The sequence below is a fragment of the Lissotriton helveticus genome, chromosome 4_2 (genome assembly GCF_964261635.1).
Source record: "Lissotriton helveticus chromosome 4_2, aLisHel1.1, whole genome shotgun sequence".
Taxonomy (NCBI): Eukaryota; Metazoa; Chordata; class Amphibia; order Caudata; family Salamandridae; genus Lissotriton; species Lissotriton helveticus.
In genome coordinates, this window is record NC_136064.1 from 21,742,139 (window position 1) to 21,769,258 (window position 27,120).

Below are 27,120 nucleotides of genomic sequence, written 5' to 3' on the forward strand. Positions count from 1 at the left end.
AGTCCAACAAGTATGTAACAGGATTCTTGCGCTCCACAACCTCAAAAGGTTCGGTCCACTTATCTTGGAGCGCGCAGGGCTCCACTGGGGCCATGACCCACACCTTGTGTCCAGGTTGAAGATCTACCAGAATGGCATTCTGATCATACCAGCGCTTCATCTCCTCCTGGCTGGCCTCCAGATTCGACTGAACGAGTTGACTGAAGCGCCTGGTCTGGTTCCTGATGGCAAGCATGTAGCTAAATACATCCTGGGGAGGTTTCCTGGGAGATTGCTCCCAGCCTTCTTTAACCAGACTCAGAGGTCCTCTGACTGGGTGTCCATAGAGAAGCTCAAAGGGACTGAACCCCTGAGATTTCTGTGGCACCTCTCGGTATGCAAACAGTAGGCATGGTAAGAGGACGCCCCACTTATGCCTTATGGGTTCCTCAAGACCCATTATCATGCCTTTCAGGGTCCTGTTGAACCTTTCACCACCCCCATTTCCTTGGGGGTGGTAAGGAGTGGTGAACTTGTAAGTTACACCGCACTCCTGCCACAGGGACTTCATATACTTAGAAATGAAGTTGGGGCCCCGGTCAGACACTACCTCGCGAGGGAATCCCACTCGGGAGAAAATTCCCATCAGTGCACGTCCCACCACGGGGCCGTCACTGTTCTGAGAGGTATGGCTTCCGGGTGCCGGGTGGCATGGTCCACCAAAACCAGGATAAACCTGTTGCCCATGGCTGTCTTGGGGTCCAGTGGCCCCACAATGTCAATCCCCACCCGCTCAAAAGGGGAACTGACCACAGGGAATGGCTGGAGAGGAGCCTTGTGCTTTCTCCCACTCTTTTCACTTGCCTGGCAAGTCTGACAAGTCCTGCAATGAGTATCAGAGCTCTTGCGCATTTGGGGGTAATGAAAGTGGGTGACAAGCCTCTCAAAGGTCTTGTCCTGCCCCAAATGTCCTGCTAACGGCACATCATGAGCCAGTTCCAGTAGGAAGGCTCTGAACTTCTGGGGTACCACCAGCACACGGGCTGACCCAGGTTCAGCAACCTTAGGCTCACTATACAGGAGACCATTCTCCCAGTAAATCAAGTGTGACCCTGACTGATCACCTGCTGCCTGGCTTGAAGCCTGTTGCCGCAAGCCACAAGAGAAGGGCACTCTCTCTGCTCCGTGCAGAAGTCTTCCCTGGAGGGGCCTCCTTCCTGCTGCCAATGGGTCAACTCAGGCAGGTCCCCCAGTTCAGCTATCTGTTCCCTGGTAGGCTCCAGGGCATCCCCCTCAGGGTCTACCTCCTCCTGGGCCGTGGGAACTTTGGGGGCCGGTTTCCCGCGCCCCCGCCACTTCCCTCCTTGGAAGGTTCCTGGGCCTCCCTCTCAGGCTCCAGGTCCTCTTGAGAACCTCTACTGGCTGACATTGACCGGGTGGTCATGCACACCCAGTCAGGCAGTCCAACCATCTTCAAGTGAATTGTTTTCTCCACCTTTTCCCAAGGGGGGCTCTCCAAATCATTTCCCAACAAACAGTCAACAGGCATGGCGGGCCTCACAGCTACCTGAAGAATACCAGAGACCACCCCCCAATCAAAGGGTACCTGAGCCATTGGACAATGACTCTCTGTGTTGCCGGCGTTAACAACTCAGCAAAATGCATGAGGGACAATCTGCTCTTGAGTCACCAGGTGGCACCTGACAGCTGTTATACTGGCCCCTGTGTCTCTAAGAGCCTCCACATTTTGGGCATTGACGGTTACTCGCTGCCCATATTTCTTAGTGTTCCTGGGTAGCTGAGCTTCTGAGACTGTCTCACAGTCTCCTAAAGAGACAAGGGTCATCTGTGCGGGACCCCACCCACCTTGGACATCAATCTCCTCCCCCAAGGCTACACTAGCCATCTGCCGGGGCGGAGCACCAGTGGGTGCTTGTTTACCAAACAGACGGCACCTGGTATCATTCGCCTTATGACCCAGGTCACCACACTGTAACATTTTGGGGGCCCCTGGGGAACAGGACTACCTGTCGGGCCCCTTGCTTTCTCTCAGGGGGAGGCTGGGAACCTTTCACGGGGTTCCCTTGGCGACTAGTTTGGGGCCCTTTGCAGAACTCCTTCTGTTTACCCTTGTACCCCCACTCTTCTGCAGGGGACCCTGCCCACCTTTGGCTGAGTCTCCCACGTGACCCTTGTTGACCCTGGTACTGACCCAGCGGTCCGGCTCGTCAGCAAACTTCCTAGGGTTAGTCAGCTTGCTATTTATCGGATGCTGGCGCAGCTCGGGAAAACAATTATCAGACAAGTGCTCCCATGCAATCAAATCAAAGAGACCTTGAAAATCATTAACCTTGCTGCCCTTTACCCAACCATCCAATGAAGAAAGAAAGTGACATATTCAACCCAAGTACTGTTTTCTAACTTTTCGCACTTCCTGAACTTCTGCCTAGAGCTCAGGTGTCAAACCATATCTTATCCGGGCAAAAAGAAGCAGCGTCAGCACAAGTTGTGCAGCAAGGACTCAGCCGCAGTAGGCACCCTTGACCTCCTGATTGCCCGTAGAAGTGTGACACAAACTCACAAGAGGTACAATGAGACCTTTTTGATATAAAGGACAAACAGGTCGCTTTATTTGTTTTTTCACCTTGATTATAGTAAGAAAATTTCTATTATATCAACACATACACAACTCACTTTTTTTCACCCCGGTCCAGAAGAAAGCCCGCTTGACCTGACAAGGCTACACAGGGCAGAAACATGTCGACCATTTTTAATAACAATTTTGCGTGCGTATGAATCCTTAACTATTCACCAGACGCACTATTCTATTAAATTGCCTACAGGCTACGCGAATCCAGACCGAATAAAACTCAGAATCTGGCTGTCCGGGTATTTTAATTTTGCACTGTCCATATCACTGATCACTACTGCTTTTAATCATGGGTAAGAACCTCCGGGTGGAGGATGCATATCACACTAACCCTATGATTATGCACACACGTTTATAAATAGCGGAGAATCAAGATTTACCGCTCATTTCGACTCCTTCTACACGTGCATGAGGGTTTTTTACTTGGGACACACAGATACTCGACCTGCATACCCCGGTTACGCAGGACAAGTGATCCTTCTCCCCCTGATTGATGATGTCAAACCATATCTAGACATTAATGCATCTTTCATGTGGCTGTATGAATTGTGGACTTCAGAAGGCAGGTCTAACAATGTATCCCGCCTCTCACTAAGGAACCATCCCCACAACCCCGCTCCCCAATCTCTCTCAGGGACCAGGTGGGAAGACATGGCTACTTCATAGGCTCTGAACCACTGACCAATATCATCATTTTTGTAAAACTCTTTAACCACATCCTTGGGAATATACACTCTACTCTCTGTATGTACTGATAGCACGCTGCTACCAGAGGGAGTAACTTCTAAACTTTTAGCTTTTAACTCCAACTCCCTCAAAACTTTCTCATGGTCAAACTGCATTTTCTTCTCTTTCAGAGCTAACCTCCTGGTTTGCAATTCAAAGTCTAACTGCCCATTTAACTTCAGTTTTGTCAGCCCCATCTCATGCCTTCTATTTCTCTCTATGTCCACCAATTCCTCTGGAAACAGACTTTTGTTAGAAGCATTGCTCCCTGCAGGGGAAGGTGGTCTCCTTCCTCCTAAGCCCAATGGCCCTTCCTGTTGTACTTCTGCATTATCATCCCCCTCAATATCAGGAGTTTTCCTAGCTTATATCCATGCCCTCAGCGCCTTGTAGAACTCTTCCTTCACTCTAAATCCAGAAGTGGAAACATTGAATTTTTTGCAGAAGTGCTTCAGCTGTGAAACTTTGTAGCTTTCTAGCCTCTCTTCTTCCCATTCACAATTAATAGAGGCTACAGATTCTGATCTCTCCACTGAATTAGGCATCTTTCAAAAAATAGGACAAAAATCCAAAAAGGAATCTACCAAAAAGTATGTGGTAACGTTATGGTCTGCACTCACTAAGTTGTGTTCACCAGTCACTGTACATGAGTCACAAATGCAAATTCGGAATACTTCCGCTGCTACCAATGTTAGATTTGAGGGTCTCTAGTAGGCACAGGTAGGTACTTGTGACTAATAGGGACCCTCTCCTCTAGTCAGGGAAAGGGGGATTACACTCCTAAAATAACCCCTGCTCACCCTCAAGGTACCGTGGCGAGAGCAGCCAAGGCTTTATTTCAGAGGCGTTGTAAATTAAGCAGCTGTGACCACATACAGTAACCCAGTGACAACACTACAAATGGACACCACACAGGTATTATATACAAAATGAGTATACTTTATATAGAGTTACCACAAGACCATGAACGACAAAAATACACACTATGATTACTTTAAGATGGTAGATTTAAGCTTAGTTCAGTTCTTAGATACAACACTCTGCGTCAATGTACTTTAAGTTGCATTGCGCTTCCACGACAAGCAATGTCGCAGCGATGGGAAATGCGGCAAAGTTCAGGTGCAAAGAAATAAAGACGTGAAGATCTTCCAGATGCGGCACGCTTCTCGGGGATGCGAGAAGTTCTCGGTTGCGATGCGTGGACTGCAGCGGCGACACCCTTACGATGCGACGGCAACAGCTCCAGCGGCGACGCTCTTCTCCACGATGCGTGAAGCTTCCGCTCGATGCGACAACTACAGCGGTGACATCCAAGATGCGATGGTAGCAGCTCCGACGGCGGCGCGCTTCTCGGAGATGCGAGGTGCTCTTGGTCGATGCGGTGCAATGCGACAGTTCCAGCGGCAACACCCTCCTTCTTCGGAGTTGCGACGGCAGCAGCAGCGACGGTGACATGCTTCCTCTTCTTTACGGCACGCTTCTCTCTGATACTGTGCAGTGCGACAGTTCCAGCGGCGACACCCTCCTTTCTCCGGAGTTGCGACGGCAGGCACAGCGGTGGTGACACGCTTCTTCTCTTTGAGTCGCGCTTCCAGCTCCTTGCGACACGCAGTTCCTCAGAAGGCCCAAAACAGCAGCAGGCACTTCCACAAGAACTCTGGGGAGCTGGGGGGTGAAGTCTGTTGTCCCTGAGACTTCAGCGGGAGGCAAGCTCTTTTCCAAGCCCTTGGAGAACCTTCCCAAGTTGAAAGCAAAGTTCACAAAGTTCCTTTCTCCTTCCTTTGGCAGTAAGGCAACCACTGCAGGAAAATCCCCCAAGCAGCACTTCAGCTTGGGAATAGTCTCTCCTCAGTTTCTTCAGGTTCCTCTTCTCAGTAAAGGTTTCTTCTTGTAGTCCCAAAGTGATCTAATTTCTTGGGAGCAGGGTCCCAATATTTATACCCCAAAATCCTTTGTTCTCTGAGGGGAGAGGGGCCTGTTCCTAGTCCAAACCAGTTCTGAAGCACTCTGTTTACCAGACCTCTCCTTTCCTTTCACAGTGCAGGGCAGAAACATCAGACGCCCCACAGGAGGTGGAGCCATCATTGTGGAAGGCAAGTACAGCCCTGGAGCACTTTGTTGACAGGACTCCTTCTCTTCTTTCAGTGTGCAGGGCAGAGACATCAGCCGCTCCCCAGGGGGAGGAGCCAGCATTGTAAAAGGCAGGCACAGCCCTATTCATAGTTCAGGTGCACTCCTACCTCCCATCAAGATGCAGATCTCTCGATTCACCACTGGGTGACTCAGCCTGTCTCCTGGAATTCCCCAGCCCTGTCACTCACAAAACCAGACATAGGAATGCACAACCTATCAGAGGGAGGTTTGAATGGCTAGACAAGCAAAGACCTACTTTCTTAAAGTGGTATTTGCAAACACAGAATATTGAAATAAAACTTTACTAAAAGATGTATTTTATTATTCTGAGTTCAGGCATACTAAACACGAATTTCTACCATGTTCTATGAGCCTATTAGGATTATAAAATGTAACAATTCTAACAGCCCATTCGGGCCTATGGAGAACAGGTAGCCTTGCAATAGTGAAAAACGAAAATGGCTGTAATTCACTATTAGGACATGCCACCCACATCAAGGCTGGTCCTACCTTATACTTCCAATGCACCCTGCCCTTGGGCCTACCATAGGGGTGACTAATATGAAGAAAAGGGAATGTTTAGGGACTGGCAAGTGGGTGCACTTGCCCAGTCAGCATGACAGTACCAGACTGCATGCAGGCCCTGCAATGGCAGACCTTAGACACATTTTACAGGGCTGCTTCTGTGGGTGGCACAACCAGTGCTGCAGGCCCACCAGCAGTATTTGGATTACACGCCCTGGCACACCCAGTGCACTAGACTAGGGTCTGACAAGTAAACCAAAATAGCCAAACATGGAACCACTGATTCATACATCAATTTACAATAGGGAGCACTTGCACTGTGGCACTGGACAGCAGTGGCACAGTGCCCAAGGATCTAACACCAGCAAAAACATATGAGGCAACAGCAAAAATGGAAGGGATACCCAAGCCAATGGTGTCAGGTCTAACAGACCTCTTACAGTCAATTGCACAACGCCTAGTGGATCTGAGCACCAAGGTGGACCTCAACAAGAACAAACTCGGCCAAAACCAAAAAACCTGGTCCTGTACCTGCTCGTGTGCAGCAATTATAGAAAAATAGGCAAACTTCCTCAAAGTTCTAACAGACCTGGTAGCCACACTCAAGGGGGCAACTGGGAGCTCTGTGACCAGCAATCTGATTGACCTGTAACAAGGAGATATGCGTCATTCATGTCTCATTCCCCTCGATGTGGGCTGCCATGCTCCAGTGCTAGCACACTATGTTCCATGTATTAGGGTGGCAGCGTTGCAGGGATGAAGATTTTATTTTGGTGAGTGAAGGAACCAACGTTCCCTCCAATTTTTTTCCTCTGTGTGCGGCACTGTAAGGTCTGCGCTGCAGCCAAGGCTGTGTGTGCCAGGAACCAGACCACACATGTGGGTGCAGCGTCTAAAGAAATGGGTGCGGCAAACATTAAAGTGAAAATGCCTATGGGGCACTTTTACACAAAGTGTAATAAAAATAAAGAAAGAAAGAAAGCTTTTGTAGCGGCCGTGAAGTGAAAGTGGTTGCGCTGTGAATGAAATTAATAAATAAGCATGGCTGCTAAAGTGAAAGCGGCCCACGTTGTAAATTAAATAAATAGATAGTCACCGCTGCTAAATTGAAAGCGGAATACTCCGTAAATTAAATAAATAAGCGCGGCCGCTATAGTTAAAATGGACCACACTGGAAATGAAAAAATACATGAGTAAAAGACATTATATAAAAGGTGGCCACGTGCTGCGACATCGTGGGTGGAATAGGGAAGATCATTAAAGAAAACAGTGTTCACCCACTAGATAAAGCAGACCGCATAACAACACAAGTAAAAAGTCCAGTCGTTGTGGGAGGATACAAATGCAGACAAGGTGGGACCAAGGAGGGACTACTAAGGCTATTCAGGAATGAAAGGACAGTAACAGGAGCCAATGGAAAAAATGGGTGAGAATAGCCAGAGCTTCTATGCCACACCTTGATGAAGCATGCCTTGCAGTGCAGCACATGCGCTGACCTGACTCGACCTAACAACAAACAGGTGCTTGGCCTAAAATGATACAGGGCTGTGTGAAGAAAATTAGCACACGCGCCAGTTGGGCCCCCAGTGCACTGTATCTAATATGACCCCCAGGGGCAGTTTCTTTTAAAGGGTGGAGGAGAGTCGCCCTGCCTGCGGCGACTCTCCCCCAGCCTTTAGACCATACCATTGTTGCTACTTCATAATTATCATAGGCAGTCAAGCACGCACACTCTGTTCTAGTGGTGAGTGTCAGAGTTTCAAGGTGGGGCAGGACTGATGGCAGCAGAAGAACCGGGGGATTTTTTAAGCTGGCTGACCAGTGCGCATTTCAGATTGGCAGGCGGTCTTGCGACAGCAAGGTAGACATGCACACTTCACACTTCACAACGCACAGCTGGTGTTAACCTGCTGGGTTTTGAAGGCACAGGGACCTAGGCTCAAAAGGAGCGCTCGGTTAGCCTGCTCAAACCAATCCTGGGGCTTCTCTCATGCTGAGATCAGCTCCAGGATTGGTTAGGTTCACATTGGGAAGAAGTCAACGTGAACCACCTTCTGATTCTTTCCTATCCTGAGCGCATGCTCTACACACAAAAACTAGGCCTTCACCTACTTTGTTTCAGATAGGGCATAACGTTTTATATAGCGCAAACATGACCCAAGAGGGTATCAGAGCGCTTTACAAGTGGTAATGAAGGAAGATATAGCAAACCAACACAAAATCAAGAGCGAAACAGGATGTGGTGGGTCCCAAAATGAGGCAAGAAACCACCATAGGGACCAAGCTGCGCACAAAATATACATGATCATAGAAGTTCAATACTTTACATGGTACAGCAAATGAGGGCTAATGTGGTGTGCAACTAAAGTACATGATCCTTAGAGCAAGAACATGTTCATTAGTAGCACTTAGACTTCATTTTTAAATGATACGAGTGACTTTTCAGACTCTATTACATTGATGTACTATTAATTATATAGATGATTCTATCCGGACTGAGATTACCATTTCTGAGAATGTTTCAACACTGAAAGTAGTAAGGACCAGACTAATAGCATAAGGGATATTGTTAGGCGTGCATTAGTTAAGGGGCAGTGTTCGGTTTAAGTGAAGGGTAGAGTTAAGTTTTGGATTTGAATCAGCCCTGGGGTAGGCTTATTGTTCAGTTTAAGGTCAGGGAACTTTTGTGGCAAGACTCAAAATATTCACCATAGCTACGCAAGAGCCCCCATGCATACATCACAGGGATGGTTACATCAGGCACAATGTACCACTTTTGTGGCGATCTCGGACACAAAATATTAAGAGCAAACATATCTTCAATGTAATGTTCCAAGACACAATATCAGCACTATGTCAAAGCGCATATGCACAAAACATTAACAATTTAATGCTCCCAGGTTCAAACCACCAGCAGAGGAAGATCTGACATACGCATCAAAATTAAACAGCTGCATACACTAATGTCACTACTGGGATTATCAATTGCCCACAACATTCCTAATACAATATTCCTAGACACAAAACATCACAACTGGGTTGATAGAATGCTGGAATAATCCCAGATGCAAAATATCACCATCGTAAAAATGTCAAGCACTAAATATGAGCATTATGATGTGCCCATGTACAGAATACTGCCACCTATGACAATGCCAGGCAAAAACTGCAAATCATTTGCACAAAATATGACAATAGTGCTGGGCACTTGCAAAAAACATTTGGACTGTAATAATCTCATGTATATAAAAAAGTCATAAAGATGATCTAAGGTTCAACAAAGCACTGGGGAAACGCAATGTGCATCACCTGTGTGCGCATATATTCAAACCATTACCAGCATGGTGATTCCATGGACAAAATACCACCAGTGTGGTGATTCAAGGGACACTAACACTAAAGAACATTCGATTATCTATAAAAAATCCTTTTCTGTTTTGTACGTCAAAGATGTCGCCTGATAGCCCAGGACAAAACTGTTTAATGAATAATTTTCGAATTTAAACAGTTTTTAAACCATAACTTGTACCTCCCAAAACTAAAATATATGACTGAGCCAAATACAGATGTCTCTCATGGTTGGGGTTTTAACCCCTTGGCAGCAGTGGTAATTCCGCTGCGGTGCTGGGGGTGAAGGGGGCCGAGCGGCACTGTCATGCTAGTGACGGAACCACTCCGTCACCAGCCACGGGCGTGCTGTGCTTGTGATGTAGTGGTTACGTCACGGCCCCGCCCGCTTAATAGAACGTACCGCGCAGGCGCAAAATTAATGCCACGCAGACGCGGCGGCCGGGCCTTGACGGAACCACTCCGTCATTAGCACAGCCCACCCGTGGCTGGTGACTGAGTGGTTCCGTCACCAGCATCCAAGGGGTTAAGGAGCTACAAACAATGTGGGCCTTGTGGATCTCTGATGTAGGGCCACTTATTTATTTATAATTATACCTAAAAGAAATGCAGCAAGTCCAAAAGCATGATGTGTGTTTTACACATTGTGCTTATGAACTTGATGCATGTTTTTGTGTTAATGGAGCACTGCTGGGGGCTGATTGTGGGTCTTTGTGAAAAAATGTCTGTTAATTACAGCACATTACAGTGCTCAGATTAACAGGAATACTTTCACAGAGGCTCACAAACAGCCCCCAGCTGCGCTTTATAAACATGCATCAAGTTAAAACACACGTCATGCTTTTGGACTTGCTGCATTTAATTTCTTAACCCCTTCGCTGCTTCTGTCGGCCAACGGCCGTCGCGAACACTACCTCTGTAGTGCTGCAAACATCCGTTGGCCGACGCGGCCCCGCCCACTCTGCTTAACCGCCGCACCGCGACGGAATTGCCGCTGCGGTTAATAGAGTGTGATTGTGGGCTGTTTGTGGGCTTTTGTGAAAGTATTCCTGTTACTCGCAGCACTGTCATGCGTTGCAATGAACAGAAATATTTTCCAACAATCAGCCCCCAGCCGTGCTCCATGAAGAAAACAAATGCAGCAAGTGCAGGAGCTTCTTGTTGCTGAATGCATGCAAAGGCTGCCATTTAAAGGGAAACTTACCTGTCACTCCCGGGAACGCAAACCCTCTCTCAGGTGATCTGCTGGGTGTGCGTTTCACATAGGACACTGAGCCCTCTGCTGAAAGAAGTGCGTGCGAATGCGCCTGCCTGGGAAAATATGAAGGGACACCTTCATACTCCAATACAATGACAAAGTAATAGTCCCCTGTCTATGCGTTCTGCTGCTTGCAGCACACATAAAAAATAAATTACGTGACATGAGTTATTTCTCTCATTGAATCTCCCTTACACATCCCCTGGTGAGACGTAGGCTTTGTGATACATTGCCACTTTCACATTATAATATAGTAGGGGAATTTATGAAGTGTCACGGGTGTTACATATGAACACCCATCGTAGGGCCCTTAGCACGTCTCCCTATTGCAGGCTGAGCCAACCCACTCACTTACCCTGCGTTGGCTCTTTCCATAGCTACTAGGCAATGAAAGGCCATGGTAGGTGCCTCTTTGTGACCCTGTAGCCATGACTCCAATGCGTGTTTGTCTACTCCAGCAAGGACATCAGCACCTGTGTCGAGATGAATGTTCAGTGTAGTCCCCTTCACAAACATTAGGAGTGATCCACACAGTTCAGAGTGGGAATTCACATTGTACACCCACAGACTTTAATCCCTGTAAATTTGCCCCAATTCACGGCAGCAACACATTGCCTAACCAGCGCTAAGTGCTCATGGATGACTATGGTTACATCCCTGTGTACATGCCACTATTGTAGTTTCTGTTGCATTTATGTAGTACACACACATTCTACAATAGTGACTTAAGTGCACTTTCGGCCCTACCATATACATGTCCAAAAACAGGAGTATCTATGTACCACACAACAATGAATGTAATGACTTACCAACAGGGACACCAATTTCCAGGCCCAAATGATCCAGCAGATCCCTCTCACAGATGACCCCATCTTGCCACTGGTGCTTCAGTTCGTGCACATTTCTCTCCAACTCAAAGAACCTCCACACCTTTCTATTGTGGGGTAGCCTTTGTTGACTCGGCCACCACACTCGAGTATTTGTGGCAAATAGGCTCCTATACCCGTCGTGGGACAGGTTCTTGGCCCTGCCAGACATATTCCTACATTAAACTTCCCCAAAAACTTTAATGAATATCAACTTCTACCCCTATGACTATTGATCCCAAAATTGACAAAGACCCCACAACACAAGACATAAAAGTACACAAAATCAATGACAGGAAAATACTTACTTTGTAGACAGGACAGACAAAACTTTACAGCACTAATCTCCAGACAAACTCTCTCCTCTACATAAATCCCTCCTCCACCAAGCACACACCTAGAGAGTCAAAGTGAAATAGAAAGTAACAGTGTATTTACTGATTTTGCTGTGCCATTGCATAATTTCCTGTGGAGATGCATCACGTTTTCTACATCAGCGTAATTTGTCCCGCCTACGTATAGTTTTTTGACTTAACATCCAGCAGAAGTACCAATGACTATTTGTCTCACCCCCATTTCCCTGATCTAGAAGCATATCTGTAGAATGATTATGACACAGATGCGTCCCATTATCATCACTTTTTCTAACATTCACTGAATGGGTGACGTTTGGACTTGATACATCGCTTTCCATATGTATCGCCACAGTTACTATGGGCGAGGTCACTTTTTCGAGACATGCGTTACATTTTTGACTGACGCATCACATTTTCAATTGATACATCATGTAAGCCTTGGGTAAAGTCACCTTTTATTTAAATGCGGCATGTGACTAGCAAATGTCACTTTTGGGACACAAAAGTCACGTAAGCCTTGGGAAAAGTCACCTTTCCTTCAAATGCGTCACATGTGACCAGAAAATGTCACTTTTGGGACAAAAACGTCACGTAAGCCTTGGGAGAAGTCAACTTTCCTTCAAATGCAACACTTGTTTCTCCAAGGTGTGTTCACTCATGACACATTGCTGTCGAAATGTCTTAAGCACTTATGTGATACATCCCATTACAATGATCTGTGCATAGTTGGTTTTGGAGTGAACTTGTTTTATGACTTTCATCTCATGAACTGTTATTTTGACCTATTGATAACAATTGGAATGCCATACAGTTGATGTGTCTCATGGCCTGGTCGCAATCACACACTTACAAGTCATATTTGTAGAATTAAAATTGTATTCATTGGCTTAGTGGAGTGTTGGTTGGTGGATACATGACAGAAATGTGGGTCATGTAAACAATTCTTGGACAATGTGTGTGTCAACGTATCCCTGCAGCAGTGTTGTGGATGTTCCTGCCATCAGCTTCTGCATTCTCATCATCCTCCATTTGGTCCAGGGGTTGTTCTTCACCATACCTTGGCACACTGGTGCTCACACATATGTTGTGTAGTATGGCACACACTAGGATCATCCTACATACTATGGGGCTGAGTATAGCAACCTTCCCCAGATAGATCCAAACACCTAAACCTGCCCTTGAGCTGGCCAAAGCTTTGCTCTACTATGCTGCAAGTTGGGCTGTGCGCATGATTGTAGACCTTTTTGGCATCTGTCTGGGGGTGTCCATATGGGGTCATCAACCACGTCTGTAGGCAATATCTTTGATCAGAACAATTTCAATACAATGGCACATGCTTCACATTACATGACATGTTGTGTGTGTTCGGTGTGCTGACATTGTCGTGACAACCTGTTTTGGGTCCGATGTAGCGATGGACAGAGCGTTGCCTCATGCCCCGAGTTGTTACCAGGAGCGGTGGGTAGTCCTTCCGATTACATACGGGTGTTCCCACATATCCCTGTAGTGCCTACAAAAAATATTACATAGGTATAAGTTGGTGGTATCGTTCCAATTCTTTTGGTAAAAATATATTTTTTATGCATTTTCAATCACCTAGTGATGCAGTAGTAGTAACAACCAGGCCCTGAGGAAGTCATGACCAATTTGTGATCTTGATTGGCTGAAACATGTAGACCCTCCTTTTGCTTTGACCAGCGCGTTCGCACATTATTTCAGACCGCTCTTGCACTGCTTTTAATCCACAGTGTTACACTAACTCTGCCAAAGCCACACTCTGACAATTTCCAAACCCAGAGATGCGCCGTTTTACAGGAATACAGTGCACCCCTGTGTTTTCCATGGCGTTGGTGCTAAAAAGCAGCCTAGCACCAGCGCAGGCACCTTGCTACAATGTAGCAAGGGTGCTTGACAAACCATTGTAGTGGCCAGTGGCCTCAGCACACAACCCCCTTGTCATCACTTTCTTGCACACAATGATACTACACTGCATGTTGTGCATTCTTACCTCTGTTCCATTGCACCTTCTACGGCAACCATGGTGGTTTTATATGTGTTGGCTTGTGCGACCTGAGGGTTATTTGTAGACCTGTGCTGTGGTGCACATATGATGCATGGCCCTTGTACTCATTGCCCTATCTGCATTTCTGTACACAGAGTTGTGTTGGATGTCCAACAATTCTGGCAGTTGGTGGGTGTGTAGGCAAATGTGATGTTACTTACCTACATGTAGTCCATTGCCATATTGTCCATTTTTGAAACTATCATTAATAATACAGTTTAAGAAAATGTATGCATAATACACACTTCCTGGGAATTTGGCCAGTACATTTGTAAATAGTCCCCGATGGTCCACAACAGCCTGGACATTTATTGAGCAAGTGTGCTTCCTGTTCCATTAGAGATGGGCAGTTGCAGGAAGAGGAACCAGTTGCACATACATGTAGTCCATAGCCCCAAAGACATGTGGGAAGCCTGCAATGGCATAAACGCCTTGTTTGATCTGCAAATGTGTGGAAAGTGGAGGTACTGTGGTGTGAGGTGAATTATGGCATCCAGGGCAGATGGTAGGAAGGCAGAGAACGTTGACTGAGATATGCCTGTTACTCGTCCAAATGTTGTCTGGAACGAGCCTGAGGCTAAAAAGTGTAATACAGTCAGGAGCATAACCTGGGGTGGAATGTTGTTGACCCTGGCAATTGGTGCTTGATGCCATGGTTCCATCTGTTGCAACAATTTCACAATTGACTTCCTCCGGAGGCGGTAATATGTTATGACTTCATCGTCCCTGAGCCTAATGAAGATGGTCCTCTGCCGGTAGATGCACACCCTTCTTCTGCACTGCCTTTGCGGTGGTGGAGGACATTGTGGTGGTTAGGCTGGTGGTGGTTGTAGTCTTCTCCATCCAACTCCCAGCTGCAATATTAGGAGGTCGATGTCAGTTTTGTTGCGAGACTGTTCTGCCAGCCTTCTCTTCTACGTGTGAGTTTGTGAGGCGCAGAGACTTCTATTTGGACAAGTGTGCCACGCTTCCCTGGCATTAGTCATTTAAAGAAATCCTTGTAAATATCCCTGCATCAGAATTTCAGCAAAACTTATGCAGAAACGCCTACCTTGCATATATGAATACATACGTGGTGCAGCAGGTTCTGGCGCACTTCTATTATGACATTTCTGTCATACGTGACGCATCTCCCTGGATGTATCACTTTGTAAATATGGCGCAAAAAAGCAGCCGGTGTGCCACAAAAAGAGACCCACTGGCGTCTCAAGGGGCTTGTAAATATGCCCCACTGTACATACCGTCTCATGCACATTTTGGTGGGTTAAACACCAAAATCCACATGCTATTTCCCATAAATTCATAATAAGTGTTATTTGTAGCACTGATAAATAATGTATCCTGTGGTATCGTTATTTATCAGGAGTGATAAATAATGCTTCAACTGCCTAATCAGCCCCTGAGTGTCCTTTCGGAAACAACTGCTGAGAACATTGACTCTGCTACAACATGTATTTGTGTGAATAAGCAACCAAACATTTGCATACCAAAAAAAGAATCATCACTTCCCAAGAGTCTGAATTACATTAAAAAATATAAGGGTTTATTTGCTGGGTTATTTTCCCCAGTCCATCTGCTGTTGACATAAATACTGTCTGGGCAAAAGTTTCTCCTCATAAATACTAGTTTTACATCAGAATGCTGCAATCCACTATCGAAAAGTGACATGTTAACTATTGTAAAGGATCAGCCAATGTGTTGCACCATGAGTGACATCTATTTTTTGTTGAAATATGCAAAGTAAGCAACAGATGGTGACAAATATGGCAAGTGTGGTAAGTCCATAACTAAGTGGAAACCTTTGCAGCTGCTTAAACACAGCTCCAGTGCCCGGCTGGAGGATAAAGAGTAGTTGTGTGTCAACAAGCACACCCCATGCTGGCATTCAGAAAGGAACAGACATTCACAAAAGTAACAGGTGCCAAACATTGCTTCCTACAACCAGCCCAGAGATGTAACCTCCTCTGGAGGCGCTGGAGCCACAACCAGTCTACTTTCTCTGAGCACAAGTGACGGCATGGAGACCATAGCTCAGGACGTATTGTTCTAGAGGAAAGAAATGTGCTGTCTTTAAAGGGTGCAGTTTACAAATGAATGACCCACTTTATCCAGTCCTCATCAGAGGACTGCAGTTTTATGAGCAAATGCTGACCTTTAACGATAAAGTTCTAGATTGTTGAGGGCCCAAACATCAGCGAGGCTCTCATACTCAAAGGTTACACACTCACTCTCCCCAGCACAGGATTCCTGCACATGAATATTACTGGAAATTCTTAATAGGAAATGGCTGGCCACTGCTGCCCATCCACTAATAGAACATATCTACCTGACCACAACACCCACAAGTCCTCTAATTATATATACATGGGAGGTGTCTTAGGGTAAAGGTAGGGACGGTAACCATAAATGGCCCATTACTTGGGATTTTAGGGCCACATGTATCAAACAATTTTGCATTTCCAAACGGTACAAATCGGTAATTCCGTCTGCTTGCGAATGCAAAATAGCCTTTCAAGATTTATGAAAGGCTTTATAGTTGCAATTCTAGGTAATCACTAAAATTGTAATTACCTAAAATTGAGACGGAAAATAGGGACTAGCGCGTGTACAAAGCATTTTCTAAATGAAAACTCTGCATTAAGAAAATGCTATTAACATTCACTCCAAGTCGATGGTAACCTTGTGCAAAAATGAATTTTTTAAAGTGCAATGTAGCGCTCTCATGCCCCTACAGCAAAGGCATGCTTTAGATGTGAACATTTTTTTGGGGTGCTTCAGGGGTGACATAGACCCCCGGGCACCTTTGGTATTGCATTACCTAATTTGCAATTACCAACTATGTAATCGCAAATTAGGTAAAACAAACCCATTTGATAAATCCATTTACATCTATGGGCCTTTAGGCTCATCGGAAACAATGGAATACTATTACCAAATAGCGATTACCTAACTGCAATTGTGAATCTTAAGAAATCAATATTAAGTAATCCATATTTTCTTACATACCATTGTACATCCTTTAAATAGCGATTACCTAAAATTCGCTATTCAAGGAATGCCAAATGGATTTTTGATACTTGTGGCCCCAGGTTGCTAAATCACAACAACTATAACCTTTGTTACCTTAAGTTTTGAGTTTTGTTACATGCATAACATATTCAGTGATGTTCAACCAATTTGATGTGAATGATTGCAGAAACAAAGAAGAAGAAGCAGCAGTTGGCATAGGTAAAATGGCAAAGCAAAGTTGGTCACTTTCATTAAAGAGGATTAAGTCTGGTGAGAAATAAATTGCAGGCAGTTAAGCCCAACCCATAAGACAGAAACAAAGGGCTAGATGTAGGTAAATGCATGGTTGCAATTCCTTAATAGCGATTTTTAGGGAATCGCTATTAAGGAATCGCAAAATGCCATGTAGGTAGGAATCGCAATATTTTATGCGATTCCTTAATATTCCTTAATTGTGAATCGCAAATTGCGATTCGCAATTAAGGACTACCTTCCCATTCATTACTATGGGCCAAGAGGCCCATAGGAATAAATAGGAATTGCTCCCGCAATTGGCGAGTCACCAAGAGGCACTCGCAAATTGCGGGAGCAATTTCAAGGGTGCCAGGGTTCCAAAAGGACACCTTGTTGCACCCCTGAAATGGCCCACATACATGCCCTAAAGACTTTTTTAAAGGAAATCGCTAATTACCAACAACTTGAAGTTGGTGGTAATTAGCAATTCCTTAAGGCTAAAGTGCACTTTCTTTTGTGCATTGTATTTAAGGAATCACAATTTTGCGATTCCTTTTTTTGCTAGTAGGTTTCAACTTACCTACTTTGTTCGCTGCCAAATAGCGAACGCTAAGGCTGAAATTCTGCAAATTTAGGCCCAATGCAAAGATCAACACTGAAGAAATCCAGTCCCAGTAGGACAGAGTGGAGTTGTGAGGGGCGGAGTGGGTAGGGGGAGAGGGGTAGAGTGGCCGAGCAGCCGAAGCGGGTGAATTTGAAGATAAAGATGCTGCTACATACCATAAAAAGAAATCTGGTTTCTACTTTAACTCTATTGTGCTTTTTATTTTAGTTGTAGTGACTAAGCCTTTGATCCAACCTGAAGGATCCTTACTTGAAGTGTCTGAAGGAGCCACAGTGAACCTCACATGTTCTGCGGAAGGCTCACCTCCGATTACTTATAGATGGTACAAGAGGGACCAGGCACCTGGACGTCAAGGAGTCTTTCAGTCAAGAGGCGTTGTTCTCCTTATCGAGAACTTTCAAACATCTTATTCTGGGACCTACTATTGTGAGGCGGAGAACCGGATTCCTACAAAGACAAGGCAGCAAAGTGATGAACTGCATCTAAGCGTGACAGGTCAGAAATGAAATATGCTGATCCAAATCGCTGCTTTCTCGTTTTTGTAAACTGTATGTCTTGCAGATAGTGGCATACATGGCCATCATGTATTTTGGACTGGTCATGCTAGTGAAGTCCTATCCATTCTAATTTTCAGGATATCCATTAGAAACACACAGGCTTCCACCTTACTGGATTTGTTTGCATAAAAAGATGTAGACACCAAAAAAGCGGTCTGTTTTTTAAATGTCATGAGCTTGAGGACCGTTATCTTCTCCTTGCTGTTGGTTATTACAAATTGAGTAAGATGTAGTCAATGAATTGGGAGGTGATGAGCTGAATGCTGCTGTTGGTGGTGTTATTAGGAAACTTCGCTAATTGATCACTGTCTTCCAATGCCTTTACTGTGTTAACCTGAGCTTAAAGATCCTTATGACTTCATGTATTTAATGAATGTTTCCCATTGGCAGAAGAGTTGGTGAGACGGTAAGAAACAAAGAAGATGTACTTCTTGAGAAACATATTTTTTTAACAGATGATACAGTTCCACAGGTAACCACACCAAATTCAGGCATGGGTAGCATGGAAGGCACAGTCCCCACGAAAGGGTCTGGCAGTACACATCGCACCGAAGCACCATCCTCCACAAATGGTACCATTTTTATATAGTCAGTGTTTTGATAATTCTGTAATTAGAAGCACATGGATTTGATACATGATAGCATTTTGGAGTCACAGGCAGTGCAAGGTATGCAAAAAAGAGCAGGTTCCCCCGGGTAGTTTCAAGACTTAGGTGGAGAGCAGCTCCTTAATATGGAACACTTTACGCACCTACCAACACTCCAAATCTGCTCACCTCAAATGTGTGTGTTTTTCTACCTGAGTTTTAAAGCATTGGATTAGCCCAGTACCATCCATACCTGTTAAAGAGTGACAAGGTTGGTAAGGAGAATAACACCAGAGCTGCCAGTTCACAAGGTGCCACCATGTGTCACACGATTTTGGCTCCCTTAACAATGTCACCCAGTGAGGAGCCAAACTCACACAGTGGCAGGGGATACAAACTGAAAACCACTGTAAACTAGGAATTTTCATCTCGTTTTCTTAGGCAGTAAGGAGTTGATGTCTATAAAGAAGTGTGAAAACACCCCAGGACATCTGTGATGGCCTCAATGATCCTTTGTTATTTGGGGTAGGGGGGGTTTGAAAGGGAGTGGGAGGCTTTTGTCAGGGCATGTCCATCATAGTTGGGAAAGGGAGCGAAGACGTTTGATACCACTAGTGTGTAGTGCGGGGCTTCTATGCGTGTCAACATGCCTCTTGTGTATAAAGGGTCAGAGAGCGAGCAGGGCAGCAGATGAGGAGAAAGCAGCCTCGTGGTCACAGGAACTACACAGGGGTTGCGCTCGAGAAACTCATGGATGCAATGACCTCCCTTAAGTATTACAGCTAATTTTCGACGGCAGATATGGGGTTAAAGCACACTTGCCCAGCCTCAACCGTACTCACTAATGTTTTGGGCTGATTAAAACGTTACTGAATTTGAGCTTCAACTCGGGCACCTGCTTTATTTATATCTGTAAGTGCTTCCTGTTGAGGTTTAATTTTTGGCCCACAGGAAGCACTTACAGAGTTAAGGCAGGTGTCCGAGTTGAAGCTAACTTTGTAACCATTTTAGAGTGGCGCCAGCAAGCTGCCAGAGTTGAAGTTGCAACATCTACTCTGGCAGCTTGCCGGCGCCATTCTAAAATGGTTACAAAGTTAGCTTCAACTCGAGCACCTGCCTTAACTGTAAGTGCTTCCTGTGGGCCCAAAATAAAATCCGCCCGCTAGCGGATTTGCGGATTTTTGGGCAATTTCGCGAGATTCGTGGATCGCGAAATTGGCGAAAATCCACAAATTGCGGGAGCGGAACGGATTTTTAGCCCACATTTACACCATGCTCTGAAGCGTCTGTCTGCACAAGGCGTTCTTTGGAGAAGTTGGGGGCCAGGAGCACGGGCGCCGTGCACATGGCAGTTTTCAGGGTCTCAAAAGCTTTCTGACAGGTGTCAGTCCAGATCACTTTCTTGGGCTTCTTCCTGGAAGTCAGCTCTGTCAAGGGTGCAACGATGTTGCCATACCCCTTGGCCGCTCCAAACTTGGTGTCCCAAGTACAGCACAGAACGCTGCCCGATCTGGCACTTACTCGCCTTAATCGTGAGGCCTGCTCTCCGCAGTGCCAACAACAGAGGTGGCGCAGATGTTCCTCCCAACTCGCACTGAACACTGCAATGTCACCCAGGTAGGCGGCACTGAACTCATCCAGTCCAACCAACACCTGATTGACCAACCTCTGAAAGGTGGCAGGGGCATTATTCATCCCAAATGGCATAACCCGGAACTGGAAATGCCCATCTGGTGTGGAGAATGCTGACCTCTCTTTTGCCCCATCAGTCAAGGCGATCTGCCCCAGACGTCAAGTCAAATGTGCTGAGGTACCGGGCAGCCCCTAACCGATCAATAAGCTTATCAGCTCTGGAGATGGGGTGCGCGTCAGTCTTTGTGACTGAATTGAGTCCCCTATAGTCCACACAGAACCGGAGTTCGGGTGTGGCACCCGGCGCTGCAGCCTTCGGGACCAAGACCACTGGGCTGTCCCAAGCACTGCTGGAGGACTCAATCACCCCAAGAGCAAGCATCTTTGAGACCTCCTCTTTGATGCAGGCCCTGACACGGCGCTGTGAAGGCAGGGGGGGAGTCCAATAGTCCTGGGACTCCGTTCAGGGGGCAAGCTCACCCACAAGCCCTTGGAGATCTGTTAGAAGCACAAGTTGAGCAAAGTCTCTTTCAGTCTTTTCCTCTCCTCTTGCAGCAAGGCAACCACTTCAGGCCAATCCCCAGGTCAGGGACAGCACTCCTCCTTACTGCTTTCCCAGTTCCTTCTCTTCGGGCAGAGGTTTCTTCTTGGTTCAAGCAGGATCTAATTTCTTAGGAGCAGGGCTCCAATATTTATACCACAAATCTTTTGTTCTTTTGCCCAGTTGAGCCCAGTTTTGGAGCACTTTATTTACAGGACTCTGGCTTGTCTTTTCAGTGTGCAGGGCAGAGACATCAGACGCTCCACAGGAGGTGGAGCCAGCATTGTGGGGGCAGAGCACAGCCCTATTCAGATTCCAGGTGCACTCCCCCCACCCATCTGGATGTAATCTCCCTATTCACCACCGGACTGCCCCAGCCTGTCTCCTGGAATTCCCCAGCCCTGTCACTCACAGAAACCAGACAGCAGATACACATCCTAGGCTGAAATGGTTAGGCAAGCAAAGACCAACTTTCTAGAAGTGGTATTTGCAAACACAGGATATTAAAATAAACTTTACTAAAAGATGTATTTTATTATTCTGAGTTCAGGCATACTGTTGTGGGGCAAGTGGGGCAGAAGGAACTGACGCAGAGGCGGTAGTCGTATGTTTAAGCGATGGCTTTATTTTTATAAACACTCGTCGCTTTCTGCTGGTCAGTCCTTCCCTGGCGAACGCGGCAGGATCCGTCCTGGTCTGACGCGGGGGCTCCAGGCTCTTGGGGTATCTTCAACAAGCCTTATCGACCAAGGTGGCTCCGGAGGTGTTGTTGCCCCAAAAGAAAAGAAACAGAGATTTAGGACAACCGTCCTCTTGCTTTTCAGCAGGGACCGGGAGTGAGGGAAACCGAGTGCTCTGGTGCTCCGGGGTTTCTAGTGAGGAGGGCGTTGAAGAGGATTGGTGCTCATGATCGGGAGGTAGGATATTTACAGTATTTACACTATGTACAAGGAAGTCTGTACACATGTGGCGGGGTGTTTTGCTAAGCAGGAGGGTTGCGTCTTCCCACCCAACCCGCTACCTTCCCCTGTACCTGGTCGAGCCACGCTCCTCCTGCGGGAACATGGTGGGGCGACTCGTAGGGACGTTGGCCTCCTGGCTTGCCGTCGATGCTCCTCCGTTCCGCACACCTCTCCTTCGCTTCGTCTTCTTCCTCCGGTATCACTGCTCTCCACTCCGCTCTCTCGCCTTCCACTCCTTCCACCTCCAGGGAAACGTCGTCCGCCGACTTCCTGGTTCCGCTTGTTCTTGACGGGTCCTGCGTGATGATGTCACATCAAGGAGGAGTCGGGTTAAAGGAGCCGTGTGTTGTTTCGTCATCCTGCCACCAAGGGGGTCGTCCGTCCTGTATCCATTCGTCAGCAGGAGGGGGTTGCTGCATAGAGGGTACATAGGTGGGTGAGAGGGGGATGGCGGACCACCAGTCCTGTACTTCTTCGGACCCCTCAGTCGTCTGACCCGCCCGTCACACATACTAAACTTGAATTTCTACCATGTTCTCTGAGTCTGTTAGGATTATAGAGTGTAATAATTCCAGCAGCTCATTCAGGCCTATGGAGAACAGGTAGCCTTGCAATAGTGAAAAACGAAAATGGCTATATTCCACTATTAGGACATGCCACACACATCAGGGCTTGTCCTACCTTATGCTTACAATGCACCCTGCCCTTGGGCCTACCATAGGGGTGACTAATATGAAGTTAAGGGAAGGTTTAGGGACTGGCCAGTAGGTGCACTTGCCCAGTCAGCATGACAGTACCAGACTGCACGCAGGTTCGGCAATGGCAGACCTTAGACATATTTTACAAGGCTGCTTCTGTGGGTGGCACAACCAGTGCTGCAAGCCCACTAGCAGTATTTGGAGTTACAAGCCCTGGGCACAACTGGTGCACTTTACTGGAGTCTGACAGTAAACCAAATAAGCCAATCATGGAATCCAATCAATAGGTACATTTTACACAGGGAGCACTTGCACTGTGGCACTGGTTGCCACAGTGCTCTGAGCAGCTAAAACTAGCAAAAACACATGAGGCAACAGCAACAAAATGGAAGGGAGACCCACGCCAATGGTGCCAGGTCTAACACGTGTACCCCCCAGCTGAAATGTGGGGAGAACTCCCCTATCCCAGGGAGCTCTCATCACTAAGGCGGAAAAATCTGGACAGACCATCAGCGTTGGCGTGGTCTGAACCAGGGCGATGTTCCACCGGGAAATCGACACCCTGTAGGGAAATGGACCACCTCAACAGCTTTGGATTCTCACCCCTCATTTGCATCAACCATCTGAGGGGCCTGTGGTCTGTCTGAACCCGGAAGTGAGTCCCAAACAGGTAGGGTCTTAGCTTCTTCAGTGCCCAGACCACAGAAAAAGCCTCACGCTCAATTGCACTCCACCTCTGTTCCCGTGGAAGTAACGTTTTACTGATGAAGGCTACGGGTTGGTCAAAGCCCTCCTCAGTCATCTGTGAGAGAACCGCTCCTACACCATGCTAAGTATGGGTGAATTTTACGGATCTGCGGTCCGCAAAATTCACGAAAAATCTGCGAATTCGCGGATTTTCCCGCGATCTCGCGGATTTTTTTGCGATTTGCACTCTACTCAACTGGAGTACTCTACTGGCTAATAAGTAAGTGCTTCCTCGTTGGGTAAATGTATAGTGCTTTTCCTACCCTACAGCTGCGTAAAGGGCCAGAAGATTTGTCTCCACTGACCATGTGTGCCTGTAACCTTGCCACCACGCCAAAAGGCGTCGATGTCCCTTGAGTGAGCTGTCCATCATAGTTGGGAAAGGGCGGGAAGACGTTTGATACCGCTAGTGTGTGGTGCGGGGCTTCTATGCGTGTCAACATGCCACTTGTGTATAAAGGGTCAGAGAGCGAGCAGGGCAGCGGGTGAGGAGGAAACAGCCTCCTGGTCACAGGAACTACACTGGGATTGCGCTCGTGAAACTCATGAATGCAAAGACCCCCCTCGAATATTACAGCTAATTTTCGACTGCAGATATGGGGTTAAAGCACACTTGCCCAGCCTCGACCGTGCTCATTAATGTTTTGGGCTGATTAAAACGTTACTGAATTTGAGCTTCAACTCGGGCACCTGCTTTATATCTGTAAGTGCTTCCTGTTTAATTTTTGTGACAGGAGCCTCGTGCCAGAATGAATCCTGCCCTGCATAGTTATCCACAAAGATGCCACCGTTTTGTGCAATACCTCTACTCAACTGGAGTACTTTCTACTGGCTAATCAGTAAATGCTACCTTGTTGGGTAAATGTATAGTGCTTTTCCTACACTACAGCTGCGTAAAGGGCCTGAAGATTTGCCTCCAGTGACCCTGTGTGCCTGTAACTTTGCCACCGCGCCAAAAGGCGCCGAGGTCCCTTGAGTGAGCTGTCCATCATAGTTGGGAAAGGGCGGGAAGATGTTTGATACCGCTAGTGTGTGGTGCCGGGCTTCTATGCGTGTCAACATGCCTCTTGTCTTTAAAGGGTCAGAGAGTGAGCAGGGCAGCAGATGAGGAGAAAGCAGCCTCCTGGTCACAGGAACTACACGGGGGTTGCGCTCGAGAAACTCATGGATGCAAAGACCTCCCTCAAGTATTACAGCTAATTTTCGACTGCAGATATGGGGTTAAAGCACACTTGCCCAGCCTCAACTGTGCTCACTAATGTTTTGGGCTGATTAAAACGTTACTGAATTTGAGCTTCAATTCGGGCACCTGCTTTATTTATATCTGTAAGTGCTTCCTGTTGAGGTTTAATTTTTGGCCCACAGGAAGCACTTACAGAGTTAAGGCAGGTGCCCGAGTTGAAGCTAACTTTGTAACCATTTTAGAATGGCGCCGGCAAGCTGCCAGAGTTGAAGTTGCAACATCTACTCTGGCAGCTTGCCGGCGCCATTCTAAAATGGTTACAAAGTTAGCTTCAACTCGAGCACCTGCCTTAACTGTAAGTGCTTCCTGTGGGCCCAAAAAAAAAATCCGCCCGTGAGCAGATTTGTGGATTTTTGGGCAATTTCGCGAGATTCGTGGATCGCGAAATTGCCGAAAGTCCACAAATTCCACTAGCGGAACAGATTTTTGGCCCACACTTACACCATGCTCTGAAGCGTCTGTCTGCACAAGGAACTCTTTGGAGAAGTTGGGGGCCAGGAGCATTGGTGCCGTGCACATGGCAGTTTTCAGGGTCTCAAAAGCTTTCTGACAGGTGTCAGTCCAGATCACTTTCTTGGGCTGCTTCCTGGAAGTCAGCTCTGTCAAGTGTGCAACAATGTTGCCATACTCCTTGACAAACCTCCTGTAGTACCCTGTGAGTCCTAAAAAGGCTCTCACCTCTGTCTGGGTGTTGGGGGGTTCCCAAGCCAAGATGGTTTCAATCTTAGGCTGAAGGGGCGCCACCTGGCCGCTCCCAACTTGGTGGCCCAAGTACACCACAGAACCCTGCCCGATCCGGCACTCGCTCGCCTTGATCGTGAGGCCTGCCTTGCGCAGTGCCATCAACACTTCCCAGAGGTGGCGCAGATGTTCTTCCCATGTGACACTGAACACTGCGATGTCATCCAGGTTGGCGGGACTGAACTCATCCAGCCCAACCAACACCTGGTTGACCAACCTCTGAAAGGTGGCAGGGGCATTCTTCATCCCAAATGGCATAACCCGGAACTGGAAATGCCCATCTGGTGTGGAGAATGCTGACCTCTCTTTTGCCCCATCAGTCAAGACGATCTGCCAGTGCCCAGACGTCAAGTCAAACGTGCTGAGGTACCGGGCAGCCCCTAACCGATCAATGAGCTCATCAGCTCTGGGGATGGGGTGCGCGTCAGTCTTTGTGACTGAATTGAGTCCTCTATAGTCCACACAGAACTGGAGTTCGGGTGTGGCACCCGGCGCTGCAGCCTTCGGGACCAAGACCACTGGGCTGGCCCAAGCACTGCTGGAGGACTCAATCACCCCAAGAGCAAGCATCTTTGAGACCTCCTCTTTGATGCAGGCCCTTACCCTGTCAGTCACCCTGTAAGCCTTGTGCTTCTTGGGTAAGCTGTCTCCTGTATCCACATCATGGACGCACCAATCTGTGATACTAGGAACCAGGGATAACAGATCAGAAAACTGTCCCAGCTGCTGGCGGCAATCATTCTGTTGCTCAGGGGTCAAGGTGGGAGAGAGGTTAACTCCATCCACTGACCCATCTTGCTCTCTGGTGGCCAGGAGGTCAGGAAGAGGCTCAGTCTCCTCCTCCATTCCAGCATCTGTTACCAAGAGCATGCCCACTTCGGAGCTCTCCAAGTGGGGCTTAAGGCGGTTGACATGTAGGACCCTCAAGAGTTTCTTGGGAGATTGCAAGTCGACCAAATAGGTAACAGGACTCTTGCGCTCCACAACCTCAAAGGGGCCGGTCCACTTGTCCTGGAGTGCACAAGGCTCCACTGGGGCCAAGACCCATACCTTTTGTCCAGGCTGAAGCTCTACCAGAGTGGCATTCTGGTCGTACCAACGCTTCATCTCCTCCTGGCTGGTTTCCAGATTTGCCTCAGCAAGTTGCCTGAAACTCCTAGTCTGTTCCTGAAGGCCAGCATGTAGCTATATACGGTGAACAACCTTTACAACGAAACTATTACAACGCACTACCATTACAACACGGTCATTACAACACAAACCATTACAACGCATTGCGCTGGGGAGCGCTCTAGGATACGCAATAAGTTTAATTTTCTATCCAACACCTTCCCTAGTGTCCACGGGGACTGGAGTTGGAATAGAAAATTATACTTACCACTATCCAGCACCTCTAAGCGCTATGCGTTGTAAAGGTTTGCGATGTAAAAACCGCGTTGTAAAGGCAGGCGTTGTGATAGCCTGCGTTGTAATGTCATACATCCGCTATATACATTCTGGGGAGGTTTCCTGGGAGATTGCTCCCACCCTTCCTTGACCAGACTTAGAGGTCCTCTCACTGGGTGGCCATACAGGAGCTCAAAGGGGCTGAACCCTAGAGACTTTTGTGGCACCTCACGGTAAGCAAAGAGAAGGCATGGT

At 47.1% G+C, this 27,120-nt stretch overlaps 1 protein-coding gene across 1 annotated transcript in view; it reads left to right on the forward strand.

Annotated features, from left to right (window-relative positions):
- Positions 1-27,120, forward strand: part of LOC144752160 (V-set and immunoglobulin domain-containing protein 4-like) — a 345,686-nt gene that overhangs the window by 110,281 nt on the left and 208,285 nt on the right. The window contains exons 3-4 of the mRNA XM_078640087.1: positions 17,979-18,266; positions 18,784-18,900. Of these exons, the coding sequence (XP_078496213.1) occupies positions 17,979-18,266; positions 18,784-18,900 (405 nt within the window). The remainder of the gene's footprint in view (positions 1-17,978; positions 18,267-18,783; positions 18,901-27,120) is intronic.